The sequence below is a fragment of the Vitis riparia genome, chromosome 14, assembly GCF_004353265.1.
Source record: "Vitis riparia cultivar Riparia Gloire de Montpellier isolate 1030 chromosome 14, EGFV_Vit.rip_1.0, whole genome shotgun sequence".
NCBI classification, from domain to species: Eukaryota; Viridiplantae; Streptophyta; class Magnoliopsida; order Vitales; family Vitaceae; genus Vitis; species Vitis riparia.
The window spans coordinates 28,677,080-28,701,994 of NC_048444.1; the positions used below are offsets into that span (position 1 = coordinate 28,677,080).

Below are 24,915 nucleotides of genomic sequence, written 5' to 3' on the forward strand. Positions count from 1 at the left end.
ATTGACTTGTAATTATAATTCTTAGATTGAGTTTTGATCATCTCGTTTGTTTGAAATACTAAAGTCATATCTAGACTTAAAAATAATAGTATTGTAATTCTAATTTTGGGATTGGGTTTTAATTTTTTTTTTAAACTAATTATTGTCGGTAAGAATGAATTAATTATTTTATAACATTCAATATCATCATTCAAGTGATACATCCTCGAACTTAAGAGCGATACTATGATATTTCAAAAATTAAAAAACGTTTTTTTTCAATACTTCATCTGGGAAACATATTTTAAAATTTTCGAGTAATATAAAAGTTAAAAGTAATTTCTTGAAATCATTATCAAACAAGTTAGGAAGTTGTAATTTTTAATTAAATTTTTTGTTTAAAAACATTTTACACATGATTTAGTAAATGAAAAAGTAATTTAAGAATTAAGTCCACAAAAAATGACTTTTAAACTTAATTTTTTTGAGGTAGGGTTAGAACCCAAATGGGTAAATATTTAAACAGCAATTGGGATCAGATTCCCATTTTTTTCAAAATTAAAAACCTTCATCTATGAATAGTACATTGGCTCTCCCATTTTCTCACCACCAAGAAAGTTGAGGCTCAAGATTTTCTTTTTCTTTTTAATTTTCCTAGGAAAAATAAAATATGAAAAGAAAGAGACACTGTACTCTAACATATCCAATTAAATTATGAGAATGTAAGACTTTATTCTGATTTTCCCATTATTATATTTAGGACTCCATTGCTATTATGATCCTATTATTAATTAAAGAATCATACCCTAACCCTAGAACTAGCTGCCCTAAAGCTAGGATCCTATGGAGGATCATCCACTTGGGTCCTCCCAAGGTGTACCTACTCCTTATATCAACAGATTCAACACCACATGATTATACTAAAATCAAGGTTGGGATGTGGAAGAACAGGAGAATGGTGGGGTGGCACCACAGAGGATCATAATTAGAAGGTCCATTTCACTTTCCCATTTTCCCACCTCTATCCCCTACTCTTCTCTCAATGTTCCCCACCTTTTAATGCTTTTTATGTCACAAGTCACAACTTGCCCTAATTTTTTAAGGTGTTAAGGTTATTTTTGTATTTTCAATTGAATTAGTATTTTATTTTATTTTATTTTTTTATAATTTGAATTTTTATTAGGATCATCCTACACTACCATAAGTATTATTTTTACCTCAATTTTATTTATATCTTGATCAAATTATTATTATTTATTAATTATAAATATTTTAGGCTTTATTTTATTCTTGAAAAAATTAAAGGAAAATACGAAAAAAAAAATGAAAAATTATTATTTTTAACATTTTTTTTATAATTTTTTATTTGTATCTAATCATTAATAAATTTTTTATGGAAAGTTTTTTATATAGGTGACATCCCAAAAAGCGTTATAAGTCAAAGACTTAAATGGAATGTGACTTACATCTTATCATAAATAATTTTAATTTTGTTTTTTGAGTAAAAGGTTGAAATTCATAATTTTAAAAAAATTTAATTCAAATATAAAATAACTTGGTACGTAAGTAAAATGTAAGCTTCGAGGAAAGATGCTAAATTTAACCTTATTGAATTTTGTATTATTTTTATTTTTAATTAATAATAATAATAATAATAATTATTATTATTATTAAGTAATTGTTAATTGCATGAATAATGAATAATAAAATAAATAAATAAATAAAAGGCAATGGCTTTGACGATATATAAGCATACCTTGGCTTCAAGGGGGCTTCAACGCATCCACTCCTACTCTTCATTTTCCCTCCTACTTTCCTCCCGTTTTCTCACTTCCCAAACACCAGAAGAAGATGGCTACCGAAACAGCAGCCAATGATGCTCAAAACCCAAGCCCCACTTCAAACTCAACACCAGAGCTTCAAAACCTTAGCAATGGAGAGATGTCCGTTTACCACGAATCCCAAACTTGTGACGACATCGACAGCTCTTGCTCCACCCCCTACGTCAGTGCTCCCTCCAGCCCAGGACGCGGCTCTGGAAGCGGTGGGTTCTTCTACAGCGCTCCGGCGAGCCCCATGCACTTCGCACTCTGCGCAATGCCGTCGCCGTCAACTTTCACCGCAGCCTCGTCGTCCACCGACGCCGAGTTCGAATTCTCCGCACGGCTCGCCTGCTACGGGGACTCCGCGGCGGCGACGTCGACGATGATATCCGCGGACGAGCTCTTCCTCAACGGCCAGATCCGGCCTATGAAGCTCTCCACGCACCTGCAGAGGCCGCAGCCGCTGGCTCCGCTGCCGGACACCGACACTGAAACCGACGACGGAGACGGCGACCGCGGTAGAGATCCAAGACTCCGCGCTCGATCCCTCCGGCGGAGGACCAGATCCCTGTCTCCTCTCAGACAGTCGCCGCCGCACCACTGGAACGACCACGACGAAGAGCACAAAAACGACCCCGTTTCAGCGACCAAAAACACCGAAACGGCGTCGTTCTCGTCCTCAAGCAACCGGTCATCGAAACGATGGATATTCCTCAAGGACTTCCTCTACAGAAGCAAAAGCGAAGGCAGCAGCAACAGCCACACACACAGCCACAAATCGTGGTCGTTCACTCACGTAAAGCCAAAGAAGTCAGCTGCGAGAAAGGAATCTCCGGCGGTGCCGGCAGGGAAGAGGAGAGTGGCATCAGCGTCACCGGGGGAGGTGCATTACACGGCGAAGAGAGCACAGGCGGAGGAGCTGAGGAAGAGGACTTTCTTGCCTTACAAACAAGGGTTGTTGGGGTGCTTAGGATTCAGCCATAGGGGTTATGGTTTAGCTAGGGCTTTGAACCCAGTTTCTTCCAGGTAATCCCTTTTCCTGGGGTTTCAAATTTTCCCATGCATACTGTATAGATTTTTTTTCCTTTCCTTCTTGTGGGTCTATATCTTAATTAACATAAGTGTTTTTATCAAATTATAATGTTTGTATCATGCGCTATTTGTTCATGATCTCTTGAAGTTCTTCAAGAGATAGGCATGTAATTTTTTGTTTTAATATATTAATATTATTTTTTTATGAATTCATAGATATATTATGTTTGGTTGGCCAGAAAATTTAAGGAAAAACATGAAGAAAAGAACAGAGAGAAAAATAAAATGAAAAATAGGGATTTTTCATTAGATTGTGGAGAGGATTTTCCATTGTTGTACAAATTTTGTTAGTTAACTTCTCCATGAAAATTATGATGAACCCCTGACTGAAAAGTCCAATCAAAGCCCTCTTTGTCCCAAGTGGTGACAGCTTGCAGAAAGTTTGTATTTGATTAGAAATATGTAATAGCCAATAGGGACTCAATTTGTACAAATAGGATCAATTCCTCTGATTCCATCATTGTTTGGATGGTACCATAATTTGGATTTATTAAGCCAATAATACCATCCAAATGGCCCACAATTTCCAAATGGGTACCCTGTAAACTTCAACCCCAATTGCAAATTGCATGGGGATGGTTGTTGGGGTTTCACAAAACATATGGGTCTGTCCCCCCACCAGCCCCTTTGTTCACACTTGGGGTTTTTGCCCTTCCGGGTATTGAAAAGCTTTGTCACCATATTTTGCATATGGGGTTGCTGCCATTGGGTGTTTGTTATCTGCGTTTATGTGCGTGTAATGGGTCATGGGTGTCACCTAGAAATTGACATAAAGGAGTTTGATGTTGAGAGACAATGACTAGATTTATGGATGTATTTGCAATCAAATCAGATCATCATCTCCTTTTTGGGTTCTTTTCTTCAGGTTCTTTTCATTTTTTACATGAATGGATATTAAAAATAAGAAATAAAAGAAGGAAAAATGCCCAAATGGTATCCATTTTGATGGCCTTATCCTCCCAATAATAGCCTTTACATGAATTGATGATAGCCCTTTTGGAGGTCATTCCTTGATATTGCATGGTATCAAAAAGTATGGCATGATTATGTGATACTGCAGAGGATTTCCATGTCTATTTTTAAGAGGAAATGAAGGGCTATCACTTATGATCACATTTTCTTTATAGAAGGAAAATGGAAGGACTTTTGGTAGAGGGGAATGAGGTTAATTTTTTTTTTTTTTCTCTTTCCCCACCAATGAAGGTATTTCTTTTTTGGGGATTTGTTATGAGGTATAAAGGAGGGTGGGAAGAGGCAATAATTATGGAATGAAGGCATATGAGGCCCCAACTCCATAAAGCTGTTGTGGGTGTCTCAACTTTAGCCTGTGAAAGTTTGAATTTAAGCCTGTGGAAGTTTGTGGAAATTGAGAATCATGGTCCCATCTTCATTATTATTCAAGGACTTGGGATCCAGTTTCTGCATTTTCCCAGGAATCATTAAGATGAGATGAGTTATGAAGAGTAACCCCTTGGGACACTCTATGAAGATTCCATTGTACACACCCTCTATTATGAACATGTTTGTAAAATTTGTTGGGAAAATAATAACTTTTTGTTCTCTCTCTCTCTCTCTCTTTTCTTTTCTTCTTTTTTCTTTTAAGAAAACACCAAAATTGAAAATGATAGGACCTGTGTTGGTTGGGTGCATTCATTTACCAATAGATGTAAAGATTTTCACTGAGTTATCAAATAAAAAGTGTAAAAGGAAATTTCCTAATAAATAAAATACTTGTATGAAAGATACAAAATATAAATCATATTTTAAAATAAAAGGTTAAAATCCAAACTCTAAATTCAAATTTTAACATCTAAAAATACTTCAATAATTCATCAAAGATGATAAACTTACTAATATAATATAATTGAAAGATTAACAAAAGTTAAAGTTTCTTCCATTATCTGCTTTTTATATTTTGAATAAAATAAATAAATAATATAATTATATATATATATATATATATATAAATATATTTTTTTTCTCTTTCATTCCCTTGTTCTATTTTTAGGCATCCTAGTTAATTGTTTTTTTTTTTTTCCCTTGGGATAACTGATATCACCTTAGACATGAAATGTACGATGTTGGCATGTCTAGTGGCACCTTGTGCTCACATGGCTCAAAGCATACCTAAACTCAAGCAAAGATGTTGTCACTTGGGAAACCTTCGCATGGCAGGGGTTGCGACATCCAAAGATGCACATAAGTAGAAACTTGATAGTAGAGGGTGAGTAGCATGAATGCAACAAGGTATTAAAGTTAATTATTTATTTAGTTACTAAATCCTTTATATCTCAAACCAAGCTACCATTACCCACACACGAAAATAGTAGCTTGGTTTGGTTTGACACAACAAAAATTGGATGTGGGAAGATTAATAATAATTTTCCAAGTGATAAGATATTTTTCCAAATTTTCTATGATTAAAAAAAAAAAATCCATTGTGTGGGTGGAAACATACTTTGTTTCATAGCTTAGCACATTAGAAATGGCTCGTAATGCTATCTAAGGAAGGGTTGGTAGTCTCACAGTCTCACTTGGGCCAACCCTAGGGTGTGGGTACACCTCTAAGGCACTCGGCAGCATCTAAAGCTAGAGGTGTCCAATGGCCTAGCACGGGCCGATATTGACTGGGCCATTATGGGCCAACGTGCAGGGCCAAGCCGGCCCATGCAAGGCAAATAAGTGGTCCAACACGATTAGCCCGTGGACTTATGGGTCGTGTCGAACCACCTATCTGCCTTGCATGGACCAGAACGGTCCGGCATGATTTTTAAGTGGGTCATGCTGGTCTTGTACGTTGGCCGATAATGGCCCAATCAATATCAGGCCATGCTGGGCCATTGGACACCTCTAATCATGGGTTCCACATCTCTCAATGTGATTTATTGGGGTTCAGAAAAAAAGGAGACTAATGTTTTTCCTCGAACACAGTAAGAAAAGAAGATTTTTATTTAATTAAAATTCTTATTGACAAAATCTAACAAATTACAATCCCGTAGCTAAAGAATAAAAAGAAAAAAGGGGAAAAATTGGTCACCATTTTGGGTTTCTTTCTCCTTTGGTCTGAAAAGGAAGGTTGCCCAAAGATTTCAGTTGAGTAAAAACTCATGTCTACCATCTATTGCCGTTGGGGTTGTATCTATGTATCTCCATGACAAAACCTCAACAGTAGTCCTATGAAAAAAATAAAAAGGGAACAAACAGAACTGCAGCCTGAGCTCTAACATTAGAGTGCAATTCTATCAGAGAAAATAACCGAAAAATGAGGAAACAATTATCAGAAAATTTGTAGCACTTGGAACCAAGATGTAATAATTCTTTGTGGATGGATCCTCTTAAGAAGACAGGCAGCTTCTTGGAGTCTCTGATTGAATGAGTGTTGTCGAAATGTAATACTATGTTGAGAACTTAGACAGTAACGAATGTACCAAAATTGTGCCAACACCTTCAAGTATAACAACTCCAAGACCCTTCAATGAATTGGTCAAGTTACTTCTGATTTTTGAGGCAAGATTATTTGCATGATCAGCTACTCCTTGCCTATCATACCCAGCTGCAGCAACCTATCATCAGAATCTTCAAAACATCATCGTATCTCATGACTGAAGTTGATGCATACAAATTCGAACAAAATGTAACAACCCAAAAGCAGAGTGCATGAACAAATTAAGCAAGGACAAAACAAATTATAAGCTAAGCTCTAATTCATCAAAACTACACAAACTATGAGAGGTTTATCTGATCAGAATCAAAACCAAGTTTGAGAAGCAAAGAAGCATGATATATTATTCAAATTATCATCTTAAGGATATTCACCTGTAAACCAAAAGCCTTCATGTGATGCTCATCCTGAAGCTCCCGCATCCGCCCACTCACAGCAAGGAGAGTTTTGGAAGGAACACAGCCCCAGTTCACACATGTTCCCCCAACCACAAGTACTTGACTGGTTTCTCCATGACAACAGAGAAAAAGAACTTCACAACTGATCCTGTTTGGGCAATTTTCAATATTAGTAGTCTGAAAACTAAAAGGGTTTACATCAATTCACAGGATATTGGCAATCCTGTGTCCACTATTCCCGAAAATAAGTATATAGGAAGATCTGGGCTCTTAACATAATCCCATAGATGAATCCCCAACCAGCACTCTCCAGTAATATTTTATCAATTATAGCTCCCTCCAACATCCAGATTGCTAACAACCTTGCTTAGAAAAACAACCCCAAGAATCAGGACCAACTCCTCCTCTTGAACTTGCCATTGAAACAACATTTGTGACTTCTGCTTCCAGTCCCGATTCGCAGAGGCCTTCTAGTAAAGATGGAATATGTTGGACTTATTCGACAAAAACCCATTATCCAACATCTCCTCCATAACTCTATGTTAAAGCCCATAGATGAATCCCTAAGCAGCACTCTCAACTAATATTCTATCAATTTTAGCTCCCTCAACATCGATATTGCCACCATTAACAAACTTGGCGAGAAAAACACCCCAACATTCAGCATCAACTCCTCCTCTTGAGCTTGCCATTGAAAGAACATTTGTAACTTCTCCTTCCAATCCCAATCCGTAGAGCCCCTCTAGCAAAATAGCATACGTCGCCTTATTCGGCAAACACCCGTTATCCAACATCTCCTCCATAACTCTAATTCCCTCCCTTGCATTACCAACTTTACAAAAGCCCTTAATCAACATGTTATAAGTAAAAGCATTAGGAACACACCCCTTCTCCACCATGTTGTCCCACAACCTCGCCGCCTCTGGCAACTCCCCTCCCTCGCACATTCCAGCAATAAGTGCATTATACGTCAAAGTACTTGGGATCGAACCCTTCTCAAACTCATCAAATAGCTTTCTTGCCTCCCAAACCTTACCCTCCTTGCAGAGCCAATGTATAAGTGTGCTAGTAATCGCATTATCGGGAGTGCAATTCTTCTTCAAGAGCTTCTTCCACAGCTCACAAGCAACCTCAACCTTCCCCTCTTCACACAACATATCAATGACCCTACAACAAAGAGCCGAACTTGGTATATATTTCTTCTCAAGCATGTCATCAAGCAGATTAAGGACTTCCCCCGACTTCTTCTCTTTACAATATGCTTCAATTATAACCCCATAGGTTACATCATTTGGTTCAACCCTATTCTCCTCCATTTCGTCCATTACCTTCACAGCATCCATAAACCTCCCTTTTTTACAATACCCATCCATCAAAATGGTATAGGTTGTGGGATCAGGCACCCACCCTCTGTCCAAAATCTCCCCAAAAACCCTCCTGGCACCAACCATGTCGCCTTTTGAAACATACCCACCTAAAATTGTAGTATAAGTAACCACATTTGGGATAAACCCCATAGCAGGCATTTCCTCTAAAACCCTAATTGCCGCATCGATATCATTCTTCTTGCAGAGGGCTTTCACAAGTATGTTGCATGTAAACACGTTAGGAACAATACCAAACTTTTTTCTACAGTTCTTGAACATCAAATGAACTAAATCGAACCGTTTATTCTGAACCAAGGTGTTCAAGAGAGTGTTGAAGGACCTCACCGAGGGTTGGAGACCGAAGCTTGGGATCCGCAGGAAGGTTCGGATTGCGAGCTTGGGTCGACCCGCGAAGCCGTAGTTGCGAATGACGGTGATGAATAGGTTTTCGCCGCATTTGATTTGGGATTTGTGTAACTGGGATATTAGGGTTTCCATGGGCTCAAAGGCGCGAGCTTTGGAGAGCTTTTCGATCATGGCGAGGTAGGTTTCGTAATTGTGGGCGAAATTGCGGTGGAATTTTCCGGCGTGGTCGAAGATTTGGAGGGCGAGGTCGAGGTTTTGCTGGCGGCTGATCATCGAAACGACCCGTTTGGGGGAGAGGCGTTGGGGCCAGGGTTTGATTGGGGGAGTGACGGTGTAGGATTTGAGAAGGGTGGACTTAGAGTCCACGGCGGCGAGGTGGTGATGCGATGGGTGGTCGGTGAAGGGATCCACGGCGGCGCCAACTGCGGTGGAGGCAGAACGGACTGCGGAGATTGAGTGGTAGTGGAAGAGGGAGGTTGAACGGGGTTTGAAAGGTTGCTGCACTCGGCGGTGGCACACTGTCATCATCTTGCTTCCTGCCGTTGTCCCACAGCAGTGCGAGCTAAAACTTAAAAGCTCATTAAAGGGCATTTTTGTAATTGAACAATGCTATATTTGCTCAAATTTTCAGCTTGACATATTTGATATTTGTCTTATAGCCGAAGTTGCAAATTCATTTGGGGCAAAAGTGTTGTCAAAAATAGAGTTTTTTATAATAATTTTTAAAGATAGTTTTTTTTTTTTCAATTTCTTTTTTGTGAAACAAAATTTAATTTGGAAACTCAAATATCAAATGCAACTTTCTACACTTAATTCTTTATAAAAGTACACTAAATTTCTAAAATATATTCCATTCCATCTTTACCTGCTTATTCTTTTATAAAAGCATACTTATTCTTGTTTAGTAACAATTTTTAAAAATAGTTTTTGAAACTTGTTATATGGTCTTTTATAGAATAAAATCTATTTAAAAATCTAAAATATTTTTAACCTATTTTTGTTTTAAAAATAATTTTTATATGTAGTATTTTATTTTAAATTATTCCTCGGATTTATATGATTATTTTTTAAAATAATTTATAAAAAATAAATGAAAACAACTTAAAGATATTTTCTAAAAATATCCAATTTTCTATTTTTAAAGATAAAAAATTATTTTCTATTTTTTTTATTATGAAACATTTTTTTTTTATTTTAAAAATACATAAAATTAATTTCAAAAACATTTAACAAGGACTTATATTTTAAACCCTTGTTTGGAATATCTCGTAGAAAACAACGTCCAAAGGTCCAACATAACTACAAAGCTCAAACGGAACTTTAATCATGGGTAGAGGTGTCCATTGGGTCGGGCCACCCATTTTGGCTCGTGGCCTGGCACAACCCAACACTGTAGCAAGGTGGGGCGGCACGACCCAAAGGAATGGGCCATGCTGGGCCTAAAAAAATAGTCTGTCGGCCTACTTTGCCCTTTTAAATTTCACTTTTTACTTTTTACTTTTTATTACATGTCAAATGTCTATAATATTCCTCTCAACAACTATATAATTGCTAGTTTGAGGGGCAAAAAAGTAAATCAATAACTATTTTTATTTTTTCCATGTCAAATATCTATATTACCCCTCCCAACCACTATATAACAGCTAGTTTAAAGGATAAATAAGTAAATCACTCACTATTAATATTTTTATGTCAAATATATATAATACCCCTATCAACAATTATATAACGGTTAGTTTTAGGAGTTAATTAGTAAATGACTCATCAATACTTCTCTATAAATACCCTTCATTTTAATTATTTCTCACACAATTCTCTCTACTTTCTCTTTTCACAATTCTCCAAATTGAAATTCCCTCTGGTAAAGATATCTACTAACTCTATAAGGCTAAAGATATCTACCAACTCTATAAGTGGTCATCATTCATAAGTTGAGGTATTTATATTTAGTTATTTCATTTATGTATTTTAATTCTATATATTTAATTTAATTGTTTTCTTTCTTTTACCTTTTTTTTTTCCTCTAAAATTTAAAATAAATCTTCATCGCCTAGATGTAGAAAACCTTGACTTTGGTATTGATGCATGTAATGAATTTAATCCTTTTGAAGATGACGAGTCTCCCACCTCCTCTAGAGACCTTCCCCAACCTAATCCCATAGGCAAAAGGCCTAGGGCTAGTACACACACATCTATAGACTATAATAAATAGACAAAATGCAAGAAGAAATGATCAACAATTCTTAAGAGAAGGGTTAGCTAGAATGATAACTAGTATGAGGCTTCCATTGACATTTGGAGAAGATCCTAGATTTGTACATTTCATACAAAAGTATGCCCAACTAGCCTATCATAGAATTCCTATGACTACTTCTTGTAATGATGTAATTAAATTTTACCTAAATGAAAAACAATTAATAATTGAATAATTTAAAAATCATAATGGTATTGTATATGTGACCTCAGATCTATGGACTAATCAAAGTAATGAACCTTTTACATGTGTGACATCACATTATATAGATTCAAATATGAAATTACAAAAGAAAATATTAGATTTTCGTAAAATATTACATCCTCATGATGGGTCTTCCATATATGATTCTTTGACAAATGTTTTTAGAGAATATGAAATACAAAGCAAAATTTTTAGTATTACCTTTGATAATGCTTCAAATAATAGAAGTGTTATAAATTTACTTATAAGAACAATTAGAGAAGGTCCACTAAGTGAAATATTTCATGTGAGATGTATTTGTCATATAATTAATTTAATAGTACAAGATGGTTTAAAATTAATATCACCCTCATTATAGGTTATCCGGTCTACTATACTATTTCTTGATTCATCTAACAAATTACTAGAATTTTGTACTTTATGTGAATCAATAGGTTTGAAGAAGAGAAAATTTCGTCATGATATTGGTCATTGTTGGAATTCTACCTATCTAATGTTAGAATCTTGTGTAGGGTATCATAACATACTATCAGATTATGTTAATAATAAAACAAGTGAAATTATAGTAACTTCTGATGATTGGGAGAAAGGTTTTGTTTTTTTAAAAAAAAATTATTGAAGGTTTTTTTATGATACTACTAACATGTGTTCTACTGTATATACTCCTACATCTTGTATAGCACTTAGATGTATTTGCAATATAAGTGATGTGTTTCGACAATATAGGGAACATCCCATTTTTAGTGAAATATGTGTACAAATGGAAAAAAATTATTTGAAATATTGGAAGACTATTCCATCACTTTATTGTTTAGCTGCTTGTATGGATCCAAGGGTTAAGGTTGAAGGTGTAAAAAATATTTTAAATTTCATAGCTATTTGTATGAACCAACCATCCGAACCAGAGGGTGAGATATATGAATAATTAAACAGCTTATATAAATATTATGAGAATAAATATGGTAATGTCTCTTTAAGTACTATAACTCCATCTACATTTGGAAATGATTCATTCTTTATACAATTAGCTAAGGGAAAGCGACAAGTTGGTCATTCAAGTAAGTGTAATCTTTTAAAATATTTAGATACTGATTATTGTTCATACCTATCCCCTAATGAAGTACAAAATTTTGATATTATGAAGTGGTGGAAATCTCATGAATCCACTTTTCCTGTACTATCTAAAATGGCATGTGACCTACAAACCCCATCGGTGTCTACTATAGCCCCACCGGTGTCTACTATAGCATCGAAATCTTCTTTTTCTATAGTTGCAAATATAATAGGAGACATGAGGACAACTCTTACAACAAAAATGTTAAAAGCTTTGACATGTTTGAAGGATTGGGAAGATGGATGCATGAGACTTCAAACTTTAGAGGATGAACTTAAAGAAGCCTTCAAGAAATTGCATCTCAATGCAGATAATAATGTTCAAGAGATTGATGATGATTGAAGATGAAAAAAGAATAATGAAGATTGAATAAAAAGACAGAAGTGAATATGATAATTGAAAAATTATGTTGTTTGTTTCTTTTAAATCTATTAAATATAGCTAATTTTTAAAGGTTGAGTAATGCATATGATTGATAGTTGGGTGGGTGCCAACCTAGTTGGGATGTACTCAAAGTTGCAAGCCTGAAGAAACTGCCAAGGTAGGTGGTAGAGAGCATGGGTTTGGATTTCCAAACATGTAAGCCATGGTTTCTTGTATTGTGTATGCAATAATACAAGTTCGAAAGTATTTTCTTATATATTCCTTTTTCTATGTTGAGAGCTTATATTGTCTTTACGTGGATTGCATGTGGTATTGTTTGATCAAACCTAATCTTTAATAGAGATATTTGACCTAAGCCTATATCTCTAAACTTGGTTTAGACTCAAGTTAATTGTGAGACGAAATTGAGTTTGGTAAGGTTGGATTAAGTCAAGCCTTTTCGCAATGGGTTTTTAAATTTCTTTCTATATAATTATATTAAAATTAAAATTTATAAATGACACAACATTTCAAAATAATAACAAAAAAGTAAAAAATCAAATTTAGGTCAGTCTTTATCTTAGCTAAGGGAAATCAAATTGAATTCAGATTATGAAAACTTAATCCAAGTCAAATTGAATCCATGTATTAAAATTAAATCATAAAAACATGGGAATCCACCGGACATGAATCCATGTGAGCACAAAACACAAAAATGCATCTATGAACTTCAAAAAAATAGTGTCAATACTGACTCCAAATGAGCCATGTATGTCACACATGCTTCACAAAATAAAATTGTGCAATCATTAATTTTAGACCCAAACCTGAATGAGTTAGTGATCTTGTGAAGGAACAACTGCACAAGGTAAGAGTGAGCTAGAGGCCACATACGACTTCAGAGTACAGGCCTCACACCTTAAAATGAAGGAAAAATATAAATGGTAATAAATAAACTTAACCAGTATTAATTTAAAATCCTGTCAAATACCTCAACTCTCCTTATTTGTTTATTTTATTTCACCCCCCTGTTGATTCAAAATAAGGGAGATATTTCATGAAATACGAAATTCAAGACTTGGATATATTTAGCCCTAACCTCGATGGAGTTAAAGTGAAATTTACCTACATGTGTATGACCAAAGGAAGCAAAGTGTGCAAAAGAAACATGTGACTTAATTCGGGTTGTAAGTGAGATCATAAGCAACATTAACTGTAATTTGAAACCATGGGGAAGACTTCAATTTGGTGCCATGGATTCATTCCCATGAGCATGCTGCTGATCAATTTGGCATCACCAAAATGACACTATGGAAAAGCAGAAAGAAGAGTTGGGTAAAATTACAGCTATATTTAATCGAGGGAAAGACCTTGACTCTAATAACACATGCATATCATGCTGGAACCAGATGATTCAGAAAGACTAAAAACTTGTTCAGTAGCTCAATTTTCATGCATCGTTGCTGTGGACAAGTGTTAAGGTAATTAAAATAGTTTCCATGTAAGCAAAACCATGACGTTATTGATAACTATAGCACATGTGCTCTTTCCTTCTCTTCTACAACTATAAAATTAAAAGGCCCAAAAATGTGCAGTAGAAGAAGTGTAGAGGGAGTCACAGGGAAAGTGTATTTTCCCCAAGCTTGAAAAATACTAGGCAACCGGTCCTTGGGAAATGTGTTACAGATACCTCCAAGCAAAGATGAATGTGTTTCCGCCCGAATGATTAATGATCAATCAAGCAAATGTTGATAGGATGTTCTTCTTGAGAATGAACTCATCTGCCTTTGCTTGGTTGATCGACTGCACCAATAAAAGCCCAAAATAAATAAATGGTTGAAGTAAAATTCAAAATGAACACAAAACAATAATCAGCTTTAGTTCCCAGGTATTAGGATCTGGGCACTACTTTGGAAGTGGTGGAATTAACAACATTTTTCATAACCATCAATAACAGGAAAAATTATCTCCCCATTGATAATACTAACACCATACATCATCTAACTTCTCTTCATCACTAACAGGGAAAACTCACTCCTTTAGGCTATGTTTAGTTCCCAAAAAGTACCCAAAAAAAAAAAAAAAACAAAGTAAAATGATTCTCATATTTGGTTTTACCATAGGAAATAAAATATATATATAATTAAAATTAGTCAATACATTTTAAAATTATTTAATCTTTATATAAAAAGTTAAACTCAATGAAATGAGTTTCAAGTAGCATACAAAAATTATTTATTGACTTTAAATCTATTTTTTATTTTCATTCATTTTTTCTTTCCTTTTACTTTTCCTCTTTATTTTCTTTTCACATTTTCTTTCAAATTTTCCAAGAACCAAACATGGCCTTAATTTTCTCCTCAAAACAAGGAAACCAATCTCAATCACCCATTTTTCATCAAATGTTATAAAAGAATGACATCATTAAATGACCAAGACGCTTCTTATTCTACATTATATCTGAAACTGTGAAATTTTGTTATGAATTTTTAGTTTTGATTTAATTTTAATTCTTCATTTTTGTGGTTTCAAACAAGTTGACAGGCTGACACCTTTTTAACTTAATGGTATCTCCAGGCTCCCACTAGAAGAAGGTCCAGGATTCAACTCTTGAGATGGTGGTTCATCTATAGGCTATGCAGATGAGTACTGATATCGACAGGCTCCCACTAAAAGAAGGTCCAGGATTCAACTCTTGAGATGGTGGTTCATCTATAGGCTATACAGATGAGTACTGATATCGACCGGATAATAATGATGATGACAAATGGAATTATTAAAGTGCACCTAGGACCATACTGGGCTTTGCTTTACTTTAACGGGCTTTACAAATAAATATCTACTGGGCTTCACTTTAATGGGACATTTCCATGAACTTTCCAGTATCTATTTTCCTTATCCCACAGCATAAGCAAGAGATGTTCCACTCAAATCGTAATTTTCAATTCTATGTGAGTATGAAAGATAGTAGGAAACTTATCCAGGCATCCAGCAAAGCTGTTCACTGGTGCATCTCAATGAGTAACACTTAGAATGCCATTTATAGTTATTGCTAATCCTACAAGTGCTCTTCCTAGCCAGTGGCATAGATGGTAAAAATTCTAGCCAAATCCATATAGACATAAATCCTACAAACTAATAGGCTCTCAATGCCAGTACAAAAAAAGTATAATAAAATAAAATAAAACTACTGAGCATCAGTTTGAGATATTATAAAATTGGGGAAAAAAAACAGATATTGTACCTTCTCAAGCATGCGCTCAAGCCTCTGAATTTCATTCTTGGCATAGTCAGCCCCCTTCTGCAAACTACTCTTGGCAGCTTTCACGTAAATCTTACCATATCTGGAAAGACAAAGGTTGGCAAATTTCTTTTAAAAAATCAAGAATAATGAAAATCCCTGCTGCATTTCACAAAGTTTTTGATAGGAAATAGTAAAATGAAAACCACCAACTTTGCCTTCAACAGAAGTTCATGTAACTTTAATGCAACATCATGCAACAAAAATAGAAACCATAAATCCCTAATGATAACCTTGCAGCAGAACCCTCAAGCTTTTCAACTTCCTCCTCTATCCGAGCGAAGACTGCCTTCTTCTCATCATCGCTAGCACTAATAAACTCCTTAACCAAGCTATCCAAACTTGCAACAGTGCCAGCCTATGTGGAAAAAAAAAAAAAAAACTATAAAAACCACAGGAAATGAAAATATATCATATTGATGTCAGTTTCAGAATAAATGTGTTACTAACTTTGGAAGTGAGTTGTCCTTTCCCATCACGACTAGTGCCACACTTCTCATTGATGAAAGTTACAAAGTCCTCTAAATCTCGGCCACCATCATAGTCCTCACCAGCTTTGTTGCCCTTTGGGAAGAACTTTAATGTAGGATACCCGCTTACACCATACCTGCATTAGCAGAATATTTACAGGCTTTTTAATTCAATCAAAAAACTTCCCAAAAATTAATATTTTTCCATAATGCAGACACATGTGGTATATTGAGGAGTGGTTTCATCAGATATGAACTCTCAGTCATCCAATGCGAGTATAACAAAAGGACATGCACAAACCATATTTCCGGGGGTTAAAGACTCACTTTTCAGCCAGATCCTTGTATTTGTCAGCATCAAGGTTAGCAATCACTACATCCCCCTCTGATTTAAATGCTGTTGCAACCTTTTCATAAATCTACACAACAGGCAGAATAAAGTAATCAGAGATCACTTTATTATCACTTATCAGGGTACAAGACAAAAGTCAGGCAAAAGTTTCTCCAGAAGAGTACTAACAAACTTACAGGAGCAAGGCTCTTGCAATGGCCACACCTATCAAAATAAAAGCACAGTTCAGACGTGCAAAGCAAAATAAGGGAAATAATTCGACAGATGAATTAACTCAACCTAGTATAGTAGAAAGCAGAATAGCAATTCAATCTATATCTAACTAAAAAGTAAAAAAAGCTTTGTACTACCTTCAAGTTAATTACAATACTCATTCCTTTTTTCACCATTTCATTTTTGTGTCAAAATAAAATTTTATTGAATTAGATAATCATAAAATATTAAAGTGCAGAGAGAATATTATGCAAAGATAACCAAGAAGAACTCTCACCATGGTGCATAGAACTCAACCAGCACATCTTTCTTTTCATTCAGGACAACCTCATCAAAACTATCTGATGTTAGCACCACTACATTGGATGGGACTGCAGCTATCTTCACATTAGTCCCTGAATATAAAGCAGCATTTAGTGCCTAAAATATGTTGACTAAATATTATGTAACAGTCAGTACTTGTGATGGCAGATTTTATGGAGAATAAAATCTAGACTGCAATGAACTATGATGCCCAGCACATGTCACACAAGTTTATTATTTTCTTTATGCAAATTTGCAATGTTAACCACAGGGTGCAAGAAACATAATGTCCAAACATATAAAAATCCTATCTTCAAAGATTTTATAATAAAAAGTAATTGGGAAGAAATAAACAGCTCTTTCAAAAAATAGCACGTGGGAAATATTTATTATAGAACCCTTGTTATGGACTTTTTAACATCTCCAAAAAGTTGGTCATACCAGCTTTTTCCCCAGATAGCTTCAATAGGGGTCCAAGCAAAGGTTTAGTAAAGCGGACATATGATCACTAAGAAAACATTCTAGAACCTAACAGGCATTGAAAAACATTCTACCATGTTTTGGTTCTAACACATCTTAAGGAAGGGTATAAAATAATTACTCCAGCAGAAAAATCAAAATGGTGATGGGTTTATTAGATTCTAAGTTATCCTATATCCTCTGCATCAGAATGAAATTGTGCAGAAGCCAATGACAACTGGTTCTCAAGTCATGACCAAATTGAATGGCAAAAACTACTAAACCCTTGATTTAATTTTAACTAATATAAATTATGCAATAGTATTACTCTACATAAAACAGCCTCCACTGAACCACCAAGGCACTTGAGAAAAACAAAATTGTATAAATAAAATAAATGTATAAGCGCATATCAATCAGAATACAACAGTCCTCTGCTGGACCACCAAATCATTTGAGAAACAAAATAATAAAAATAAAACAAACAAATGAACAAAATAACAACAACAGAAAAGGAAGGAAAAAAATAAACATAATTAAGAGGAATCCTTCTAAGAATGGAAAAAAGTTATTAAAAAAACTGTAGCACTCCCAATGCATCCAAAACATGGCAGATCCAAGACAGGGCTTGGATGGCTGCTCCACTGTGTTTGTTTTGGACCATTTGGAGGGAGAGAAACAGTATAGCTTTTGAAAATTGTGAAAATAGGGATCGAGCAATTAAACATTCCTTATAGCATCTCTTCTAGGACTGGGTTAGAGTGTTTATATGAGATTATTCCTTGTCAATGTTAGATTTTTTGGATTTGTTAGGCTCTAAGTAGGGTGCGGTAGCTGGTTTCAATGCCTTTAAGTATTGGATATGGCTGGGATGTAAAGAATGTTGGAACCATGTCATTCCATGTATCATGTGTCAGGCACAACCAAAATTCCTTAGAAATCAATAGGAGCCTTAGTAAAAGAAAGTAGTAAGGGATTCTGACTTCAAAAAGCTGGTCAAGGGCAAGTTATTGTGAAAATAATGGGCTGATCGATCTTGAAGTAAATTAAGACACAGTCAATCAGATCTGTTCAAAAATGTTGTGCAATAAAGCCAAAAAACAGCAATAAAATCATCATTCCAAGAAGACAGACAGAAAATTTATGCATCACCAAATCAATTAATTCTACAAAATAGACAAATACCTCCTTCATTATTCACAAACTCAGCAAGAGCTTCTGCTGAACGCGCTCCTTCATACCTAAAAAAATATGTAATTCAATTAAGAGTCATCTAAGTGGATGCCACAAGAGCTCCAGGGATGGGAACAACGAAAGTGTATCAAGTGCAGAGTGAGTGGCAGCAGGTGTATGTATGAACAATATTCTTATAGATGTTTTCATTATTAGAAAGGAGAAAAACCAATAAGTAAATGCATAAACTCACTTTTTGGGCTCCAAGGACCCCTTAGGAAACCATTGAATTGTAGGGTATCCAGAAACCCCATATTTACTGCAAACGCTCTTGTGTTCATCACAGTCAACCTTTCACATAAAAAATTGTAAAAGAACAAGAGTTGAATATTCCGGTTAATTCCTATTTAATAAAACAAAATTAAAGCAGTTACAGTTTTGTACTTTTTCTGTTGTAGAAAAGGAGAAAGGGGAAAAACCATAAATGAATTCAGAGGCAAAAGAACAAATATTACAATGATAAGAAACACAATAAGTTGAATATTTCAGTCAATTTCTATTTATTAAAACAAAATTAAAGCAGTTACAATTTTGCACCTTTTCTATTGTAGAAAAGGAGAAAAGGGAAATGCCATAAATGAATTCAGGAAGGGCTAATATGCAATAAATGAATTCAGGGGCAAAAGAACCAGAATTCATTATAATGATAAGCATGCCCATGACACCAACCAGAGCACAAGTAGTGCTTTTTTTTCTTCCTTTTTTTTTTTTCCAATACAGAGTAGTTATTTGATATTCCACATTATTTATGAACATTGTAAAGGAACGAAAGAAATCTACACATGATTAAATGGGATCCTAGTGATGTGATGATAATTTATACAGCAACAACCAATTGAAAAATGGTCAGGTTACTAGGACCTAAAGATCTTACCTTTCCAATCAAAACAGACTTTGCCTTCTTGAAACTTGCACCAAGCTTCTCATACTCTGGGGCAAGCTTTTTACAATGCCCACACCTGCCAGGGAACAAAATCAATAATTTAGGTTTCATTGCGTACCAACTCAATGAGAGAGAAAATCAGGGGGAAAAAAGGAAATTTTTTTAAAATAAAATAAAATAAGGAAGCAGAAGTGCTTTGAGAATCCAAAATGTATATTTGAACTTCAGCCAGAAGATAGCATTGGGTTCAAAGTAAAATTATTTTAAGACCCAAAGGCCTAAATTTTAAAATATACAACTTATAAAATATATTCCAATAAATAAAGTCTTTGGAACTACTGCCTTAAGAAACCTAACCAAAGGTACTTCCCCTTTCTAATAATTTGTTTTTTCTTTTTCAACTTTGCTTACTGAAATGAACCTAAATCCCACACCTGACAGCTCACTGAAAAAATATGAAGCCAAAAAATCAAGTTGTAAAAGCGTGTAATTGCATTAACGATCTCCAAGCCCTCACTCAATTTGGTATATCACCAATAGGAAATCATCCACTGTTTCGACCATGCATTCTGCACGGCACACACTCTAGAGTGTTATCCCCACATGTCCCAGACCTAATTCTGACACCACAACACCCATTTTTAGACTTAATACTGAAAAAAAAACAAAGTGAATGTAATTTATGATCACTTCACCACACAACTTCTAAAAGTTTTTACATTGGTTTTCTCCGTGTCAATCATTTCTATGAATGACGGGAACAAGAGAGCTATAAGCAAAAATGAAGCGCATCTAAAGCAGCTCTCAAAGATCATCGCTCAATTACATAGAAAATGATATGTTCTTAACTCAAAACAGAAAAAGAAAAAAAAAAATCATTAACATGCCTGAATTTAACTCAAAATTAAGCATGAAAATTCAAATAATTTCCAAACATAAATCAAATATTGCAAATCTCAAAGCCATTCACGCAGTCGACGAGAATCACAGTCCTGATCAGATCAAAGTTGACCAAAAATGTGAGCTCAAAAGCAACAGATCTCCAACCAAACACGGTCAACATCACTCCATTCCAACAAATCAATGCACATCAACTCATCCAACAACACTACATCAACCTCAAAAACCAAAAATCACATCCAGAAAAAAGAAAAACTGGAAATCGAACCAGGGAGCGTAGAACTCGACGAGAGCGCTGCGATCTTTGCCGATCTCCTGCTCGAAGTTGGCTTCGGTGAGCACAACGACGTCGTCCGCGGAGACTGCGGTGAAGACCAGGAGCAAAGCTAGGGTTTGCAGAGCCCACCAGATCGACATATTTTCTGATGTCAAAAAACAACAAAAAGGAAAAAGGAAGGAAAAAGAAGCAAGCTGGTGAAGGCGCTGATCTTTTACTTATTTATAGACACATTTTTCTGGTAAAACGACATCGTTTTTGGTTATCTAAAACGGAAGGGACGCTATTATTCTGATATCTGTCTTACTAATATTATTTTATCTTTTACGGAAATTTATCAATAAAAAAATTAAAATATTAATTATAAATACATATTTATAAGATATCATTTCCAATATCATTCAATATTATATTGGAAATAAAATCCCGACAGGATATAGATATATTAAATTTGTGAAAAGTATGTGAAGAATGTAAAAAAAAAACAAAAAAAAAATGAATAGTATTTTTTTGTCTTTCACCGTGACTCAAAAGGAACATGATGGAAAAGGAAAGCAAGAAGACAAGGAGAATAAAATTTTGAAGACTCAAAACTTCGCTTCAAGTCCAAATTCTCACCCATAAATAGAGCCTCAACTTTCTTCATCGGGCAGAACTTGGGAGAATGAGAAAAAACTAAGAGCTCAATAACTCATGAGTGTTCCAAAAAATCCTCTCTCTTACTTTTGTAATTTTCTCTTTCAAAAATCTAGTCCTTTGTATTCATCACTTTAAGTCATCCCTAAGTCATCTCTCTGTTGTCAACGAGCTTATATCAACAATTCTTTGTAATCAAGGTATATTTTCAATAAATAATATTTTCATATTCAAATATATGTGTTTTTATAATTAAATTTATGCAATAAATTAAATAGAATTGTACAATAATTATTTCTGTTTTTATGCTTGAAGTTCATTTGACATAATTAATTATTACGTGTATTGCGTGCATGAACTATTATATGTTTTAGGTGCAAATAGTATCAGAGTCATGTTCTGTTTGAGAACCGAGTAGTGTTACGAGTTGGAACAGTAATTAATCACTGATTTAGTCATGACTTAGTTCGGATTGAATTTCTTATGAACAGCTTGGCCAGCCTAAGATAGCGGTGTTTGAAGGACAGAAGGAGCATAAGTCCCGTGTTGATCCGCTTGTGGAGGTCTCTGTTTAGGAAATTATCTAAATTGATTAAGGATAAAATTATGATTATTTTCTATGACGATGAGTAATATTAAAAGGGAATTAAGTAGAGCTAGTTCTTTCAAATCTCTTAGGTCTCATGATAGTTCTGCATATGCATCAAATAATTCTATATATAATTCAGAAAGTTTTTCATATGAGATAATCAAATTTACAAATTCATCACCTACATCATCGGCTGCATCACTGCCTACATCATCACCTGCATCATTATATAGTCATCACATAAAATTTAATAATTCAAAATTAGATAAAGAATTGAATCAAATAAAAAATCAACTTAAAAATATGTCAAACTTTATTTCGGAAATTTCTCTTTTTGAAGAAGAGTATGAGTCAAATATTTTTCTCATAATAAACCTCCTTTAAACATAAATATCATTAGAAAAAGAAATCATTTTGTTCATGAAGTAGAATTGATTAAATCAAATTATTTTTCCCTTGAAAATACTGCAGAAATAAATTATTTTCAACAACTTCCTCCTCAAGTTAGAAATGCTTTAAAAAAACAATATGAAAAATATATGCAACAAGTTAGGATCACTATTCATTTTTTCCTTTGGTTTTTCAAATTTGAGAAACCCCTTAAAAGAATTGCAACATTAACCTCAAGAAAAGCAATAGAAAATTCTCCACATAATAAAAAATTATTAGATCAACAAATCATAAATCAAGAAGAGTCAAGTAAAAAATCAAAAGAAGAATCAAATGAAACAAAATTTAATCAAATTTTGTTTTCTTATGCCCCGAGAGAGGTAGAGGAACATCAACAACAACAAAATCAACAACAAATATAGAAAAACCAAGAGAAATTAATGAAACACCAAAAGCAGAAAATAAAGAAAAAACAAAATTAATCAAATCAATAAATATAATATCTTCAAAAGTAGATAAACAAATATTTTTTGATGTTGTAGACAAAATTCAAGATAAAGAAACACAAAGAGTCTATTTACAGAATTTAAAAAATTTAATTCTTATGGAAGATTCAAATAAGATTCAAATTAAACCTACATAATATTCAATTGATGAAATTTATAATAGATTCAAAAAATACTCAAAGGCCTATAACTATTGAAGACTTGAAAGAAGAAATACAAAAAATAAAAAAACAAATAGATCAATTAAAACAAGAAAATAAACAAATAAAACAAGAAAATGAACAAATTAGAAATGTAATACAATATAAATTAGATTTTGCTGAAACCTCTGATAATCAAGATCCGAGAATAATAATACCTAATAAACAAACTCCTATAGAATCATTTATAAATACAATATCAAAAATAGTTTTTCAAATATGGTATGCAAATGTAAAACTTATAATCGAAGATTTTGAAATGGAAATAATAGCATTAATAGACTCGGGAGCTGATATGAATTATATTCAAGAAGGATTAATTCCCTTTAAATATTATGAAAAAACAGGACAAGAACTTTTTGCTGCAAATAAAGGAAAATTATAAATAGAATTTAAACTTCAAAATGTTCATATATGTCAAAATAATTATTATTTTAGAACTCAATTTATATTAGTACAAAATATGACTGAACCTTTAATCTTATGAACTCTTTTTATTACCTTACTCTACCATTTTCAAGTAAATTATGAAGGTGTCAAAACTACAATATTAGGAAACACCATATTTTTCCCTTTCATATATCCATTAACTAAAAAAGAAATGCATCAAGTCCAAAGTGATTCAATAAATAAAAGGATAAATTTAATTCAAATAAAACAAGCTCATATAAATTTTCTATCAAAAGAGATTCAATATAAAAAGGTAGAAGAACAACTTCTAGAAGATGAAGTTCAAAATAAAATAAAAGAGATTCAAGATCTTTTTCAAAATGAAATTTGTTATGATCTTCCAAATGTTTTTTGGTCCAGAAAGAAACATGAGATAACTTTGTCTTACATTCAAAATTTTGATGAGTCTAAAATTCCCACTAAGGCTAGACCTATTCAAATGAATGAAAACCTTTTAGAATATTGTAAACAATAAATTGATTCATTATTAAAGAAGAAATTAATCACACCCTCAAAATCCATTTGGAGTTGTGTCGCTTTTTATGTTCAAAAAGCTGCTGAGATAGAAAGAGGTGCACGTAGATTAGTCATTAATTATAAACCTTTAAATAAAGTATTACAATGGATAAGATACCTTACTCCTAATAAGCAAGATTTACCCAAAAGACTTCATAGTTCTGTAATTTATTCAAAATTTGATATGAAATCTGGATTTTGGTAGGTTCAAATCAAAGAAGAAGATAGATACAAAACTGCTTTTACTATCCCTTTTGGTCATTATGAATGGAATGTCATGCCTTTTGGTATAAAAAATGTCCCTTTTGAATTTCAAAATATTATGAATGATATTTTTAATCCTCATTTTCAGTTCATAATTGTATACATTGATGATGTTTTAGTATTTTATGATTCATTAGAAAAATATTTTGTTCATTTAAAAAAGTTTTTCAATCTCATTAAAGCAAATGGAATGACTTGTTCTACTCCAAAAATGAAATTATTTCAAACAAAAATTAGATTTTTAGGACATGAAAATTTTCAAGGAAAACCAAACCGATTAAAAGGTTAATAGAATTTGCTGACAAATTTGCTGATGAAATAAAAGATAAAAAACAATTGCAAAGATTTTTAGGTTGTTTAAATTATGTCTCTGATTACTTCAAAAATTTGAGAATCATTTGTGAACCTTTATACAAAAGACTTAGAAAAAATGCACTTACATGGACTGAGCATCATACTAATTTAGTCAAAAAAATTAAACAAAGAGTCAAACGTTTACCATGCATTAGCATTCCTCATCCAAATGCATTGCTCATTGTAGAATCAGATGCATCTAATTTAGGTTATGGAG

General features: G+C 33.8%; 3 protein-coding genes across 5 annotated transcripts; 1 reads left to right on the top strand and 2 right to left on the bottom strand.

Moving 5' to 3' along the window:
- The first annotated feature begins 1,772 nt into the window (after positions 1-1,772).
- LOC117929802 lies at positions 1,773-2,954 on the top strand. The gene has a single exon (XM_034850214.1). The coding sequence runs from the start codon at positions 1,831-1,833 to the stop codon at positions 2,830-2,832; it is 1,002 nt and encodes a 333-aa protein (XP_034706105.1). The 5' UTR covers positions 1,773-1,830; the 3' UTR covers positions 2,833-2,954.
- Positions 2,955-5,808: 2,854 nt separating this feature from the next.
- On the bottom strand, positions 5,809-9,073 carry LOC117931250 (pentatricopeptide repeat-containing protein At5g16420, mitochondrial). Of its 3 annotated transcripts, none has more exons than XM_034852186.1 (2): positions 6,711-9,073; positions 5,809-6,447 (listed from the first exon to the last, which is right to left on the bottom strand). In XM_034852186.1, the coding sequence occupies exon 1, from the start codon at positions 9,056-9,058 to the stop codon at positions 7,298-7,300; it is 1,761 nt and encodes a 586-aa protein (XP_034708077.1). In that variant the 5' UTR covers positions 9,059-9,073; the 3' UTR covers positions 5,809-6,447; positions 6,711-7,297. The 3 variants fall into 3 exon arrangements, with proteins under 3 accessions (XP_034708077.1, XP_034708075.1, XP_034708076.1); XM_034852184.1 differs by having other exon boundaries at positions 5,809-6,457; XM_034852185.1 differs by having other exon boundaries at positions 5,809-6,470.
- Positions 9,074-13,796: 4,723 nt separating this feature from the next.
- Positions 13,797-20,981, bottom strand: LOC117930843 (probable protein disulfide-isomerase A6). The gene is made up of 11 exons (XM_034851597.1): positions 20,785-20,981; positions 19,608-19,692; positions 18,927-19,024; positions 18,686-18,741; positions 17,016-17,133; positions 16,702-16,729; positions 16,501-16,592; positions 16,154-16,310; positions 15,937-16,061; positions 15,647-15,746; positions 13,797-14,205 (listed from the first exon to the last, which is right to left on the bottom strand). The coding sequence occupies exons 1-11, from the start codon at positions 20,931-20,933 to the stop codon at positions 14,140-14,142; spliced, it is 1,074 nt and encodes a 357-aa protein (XP_034707488.1). The 5' UTR covers positions 20,934-20,981; the 3' UTR covers positions 13,797-14,139.
- Between the last annotated feature and the right edge of the window lie 3,934 nt (positions 20,982-24,915).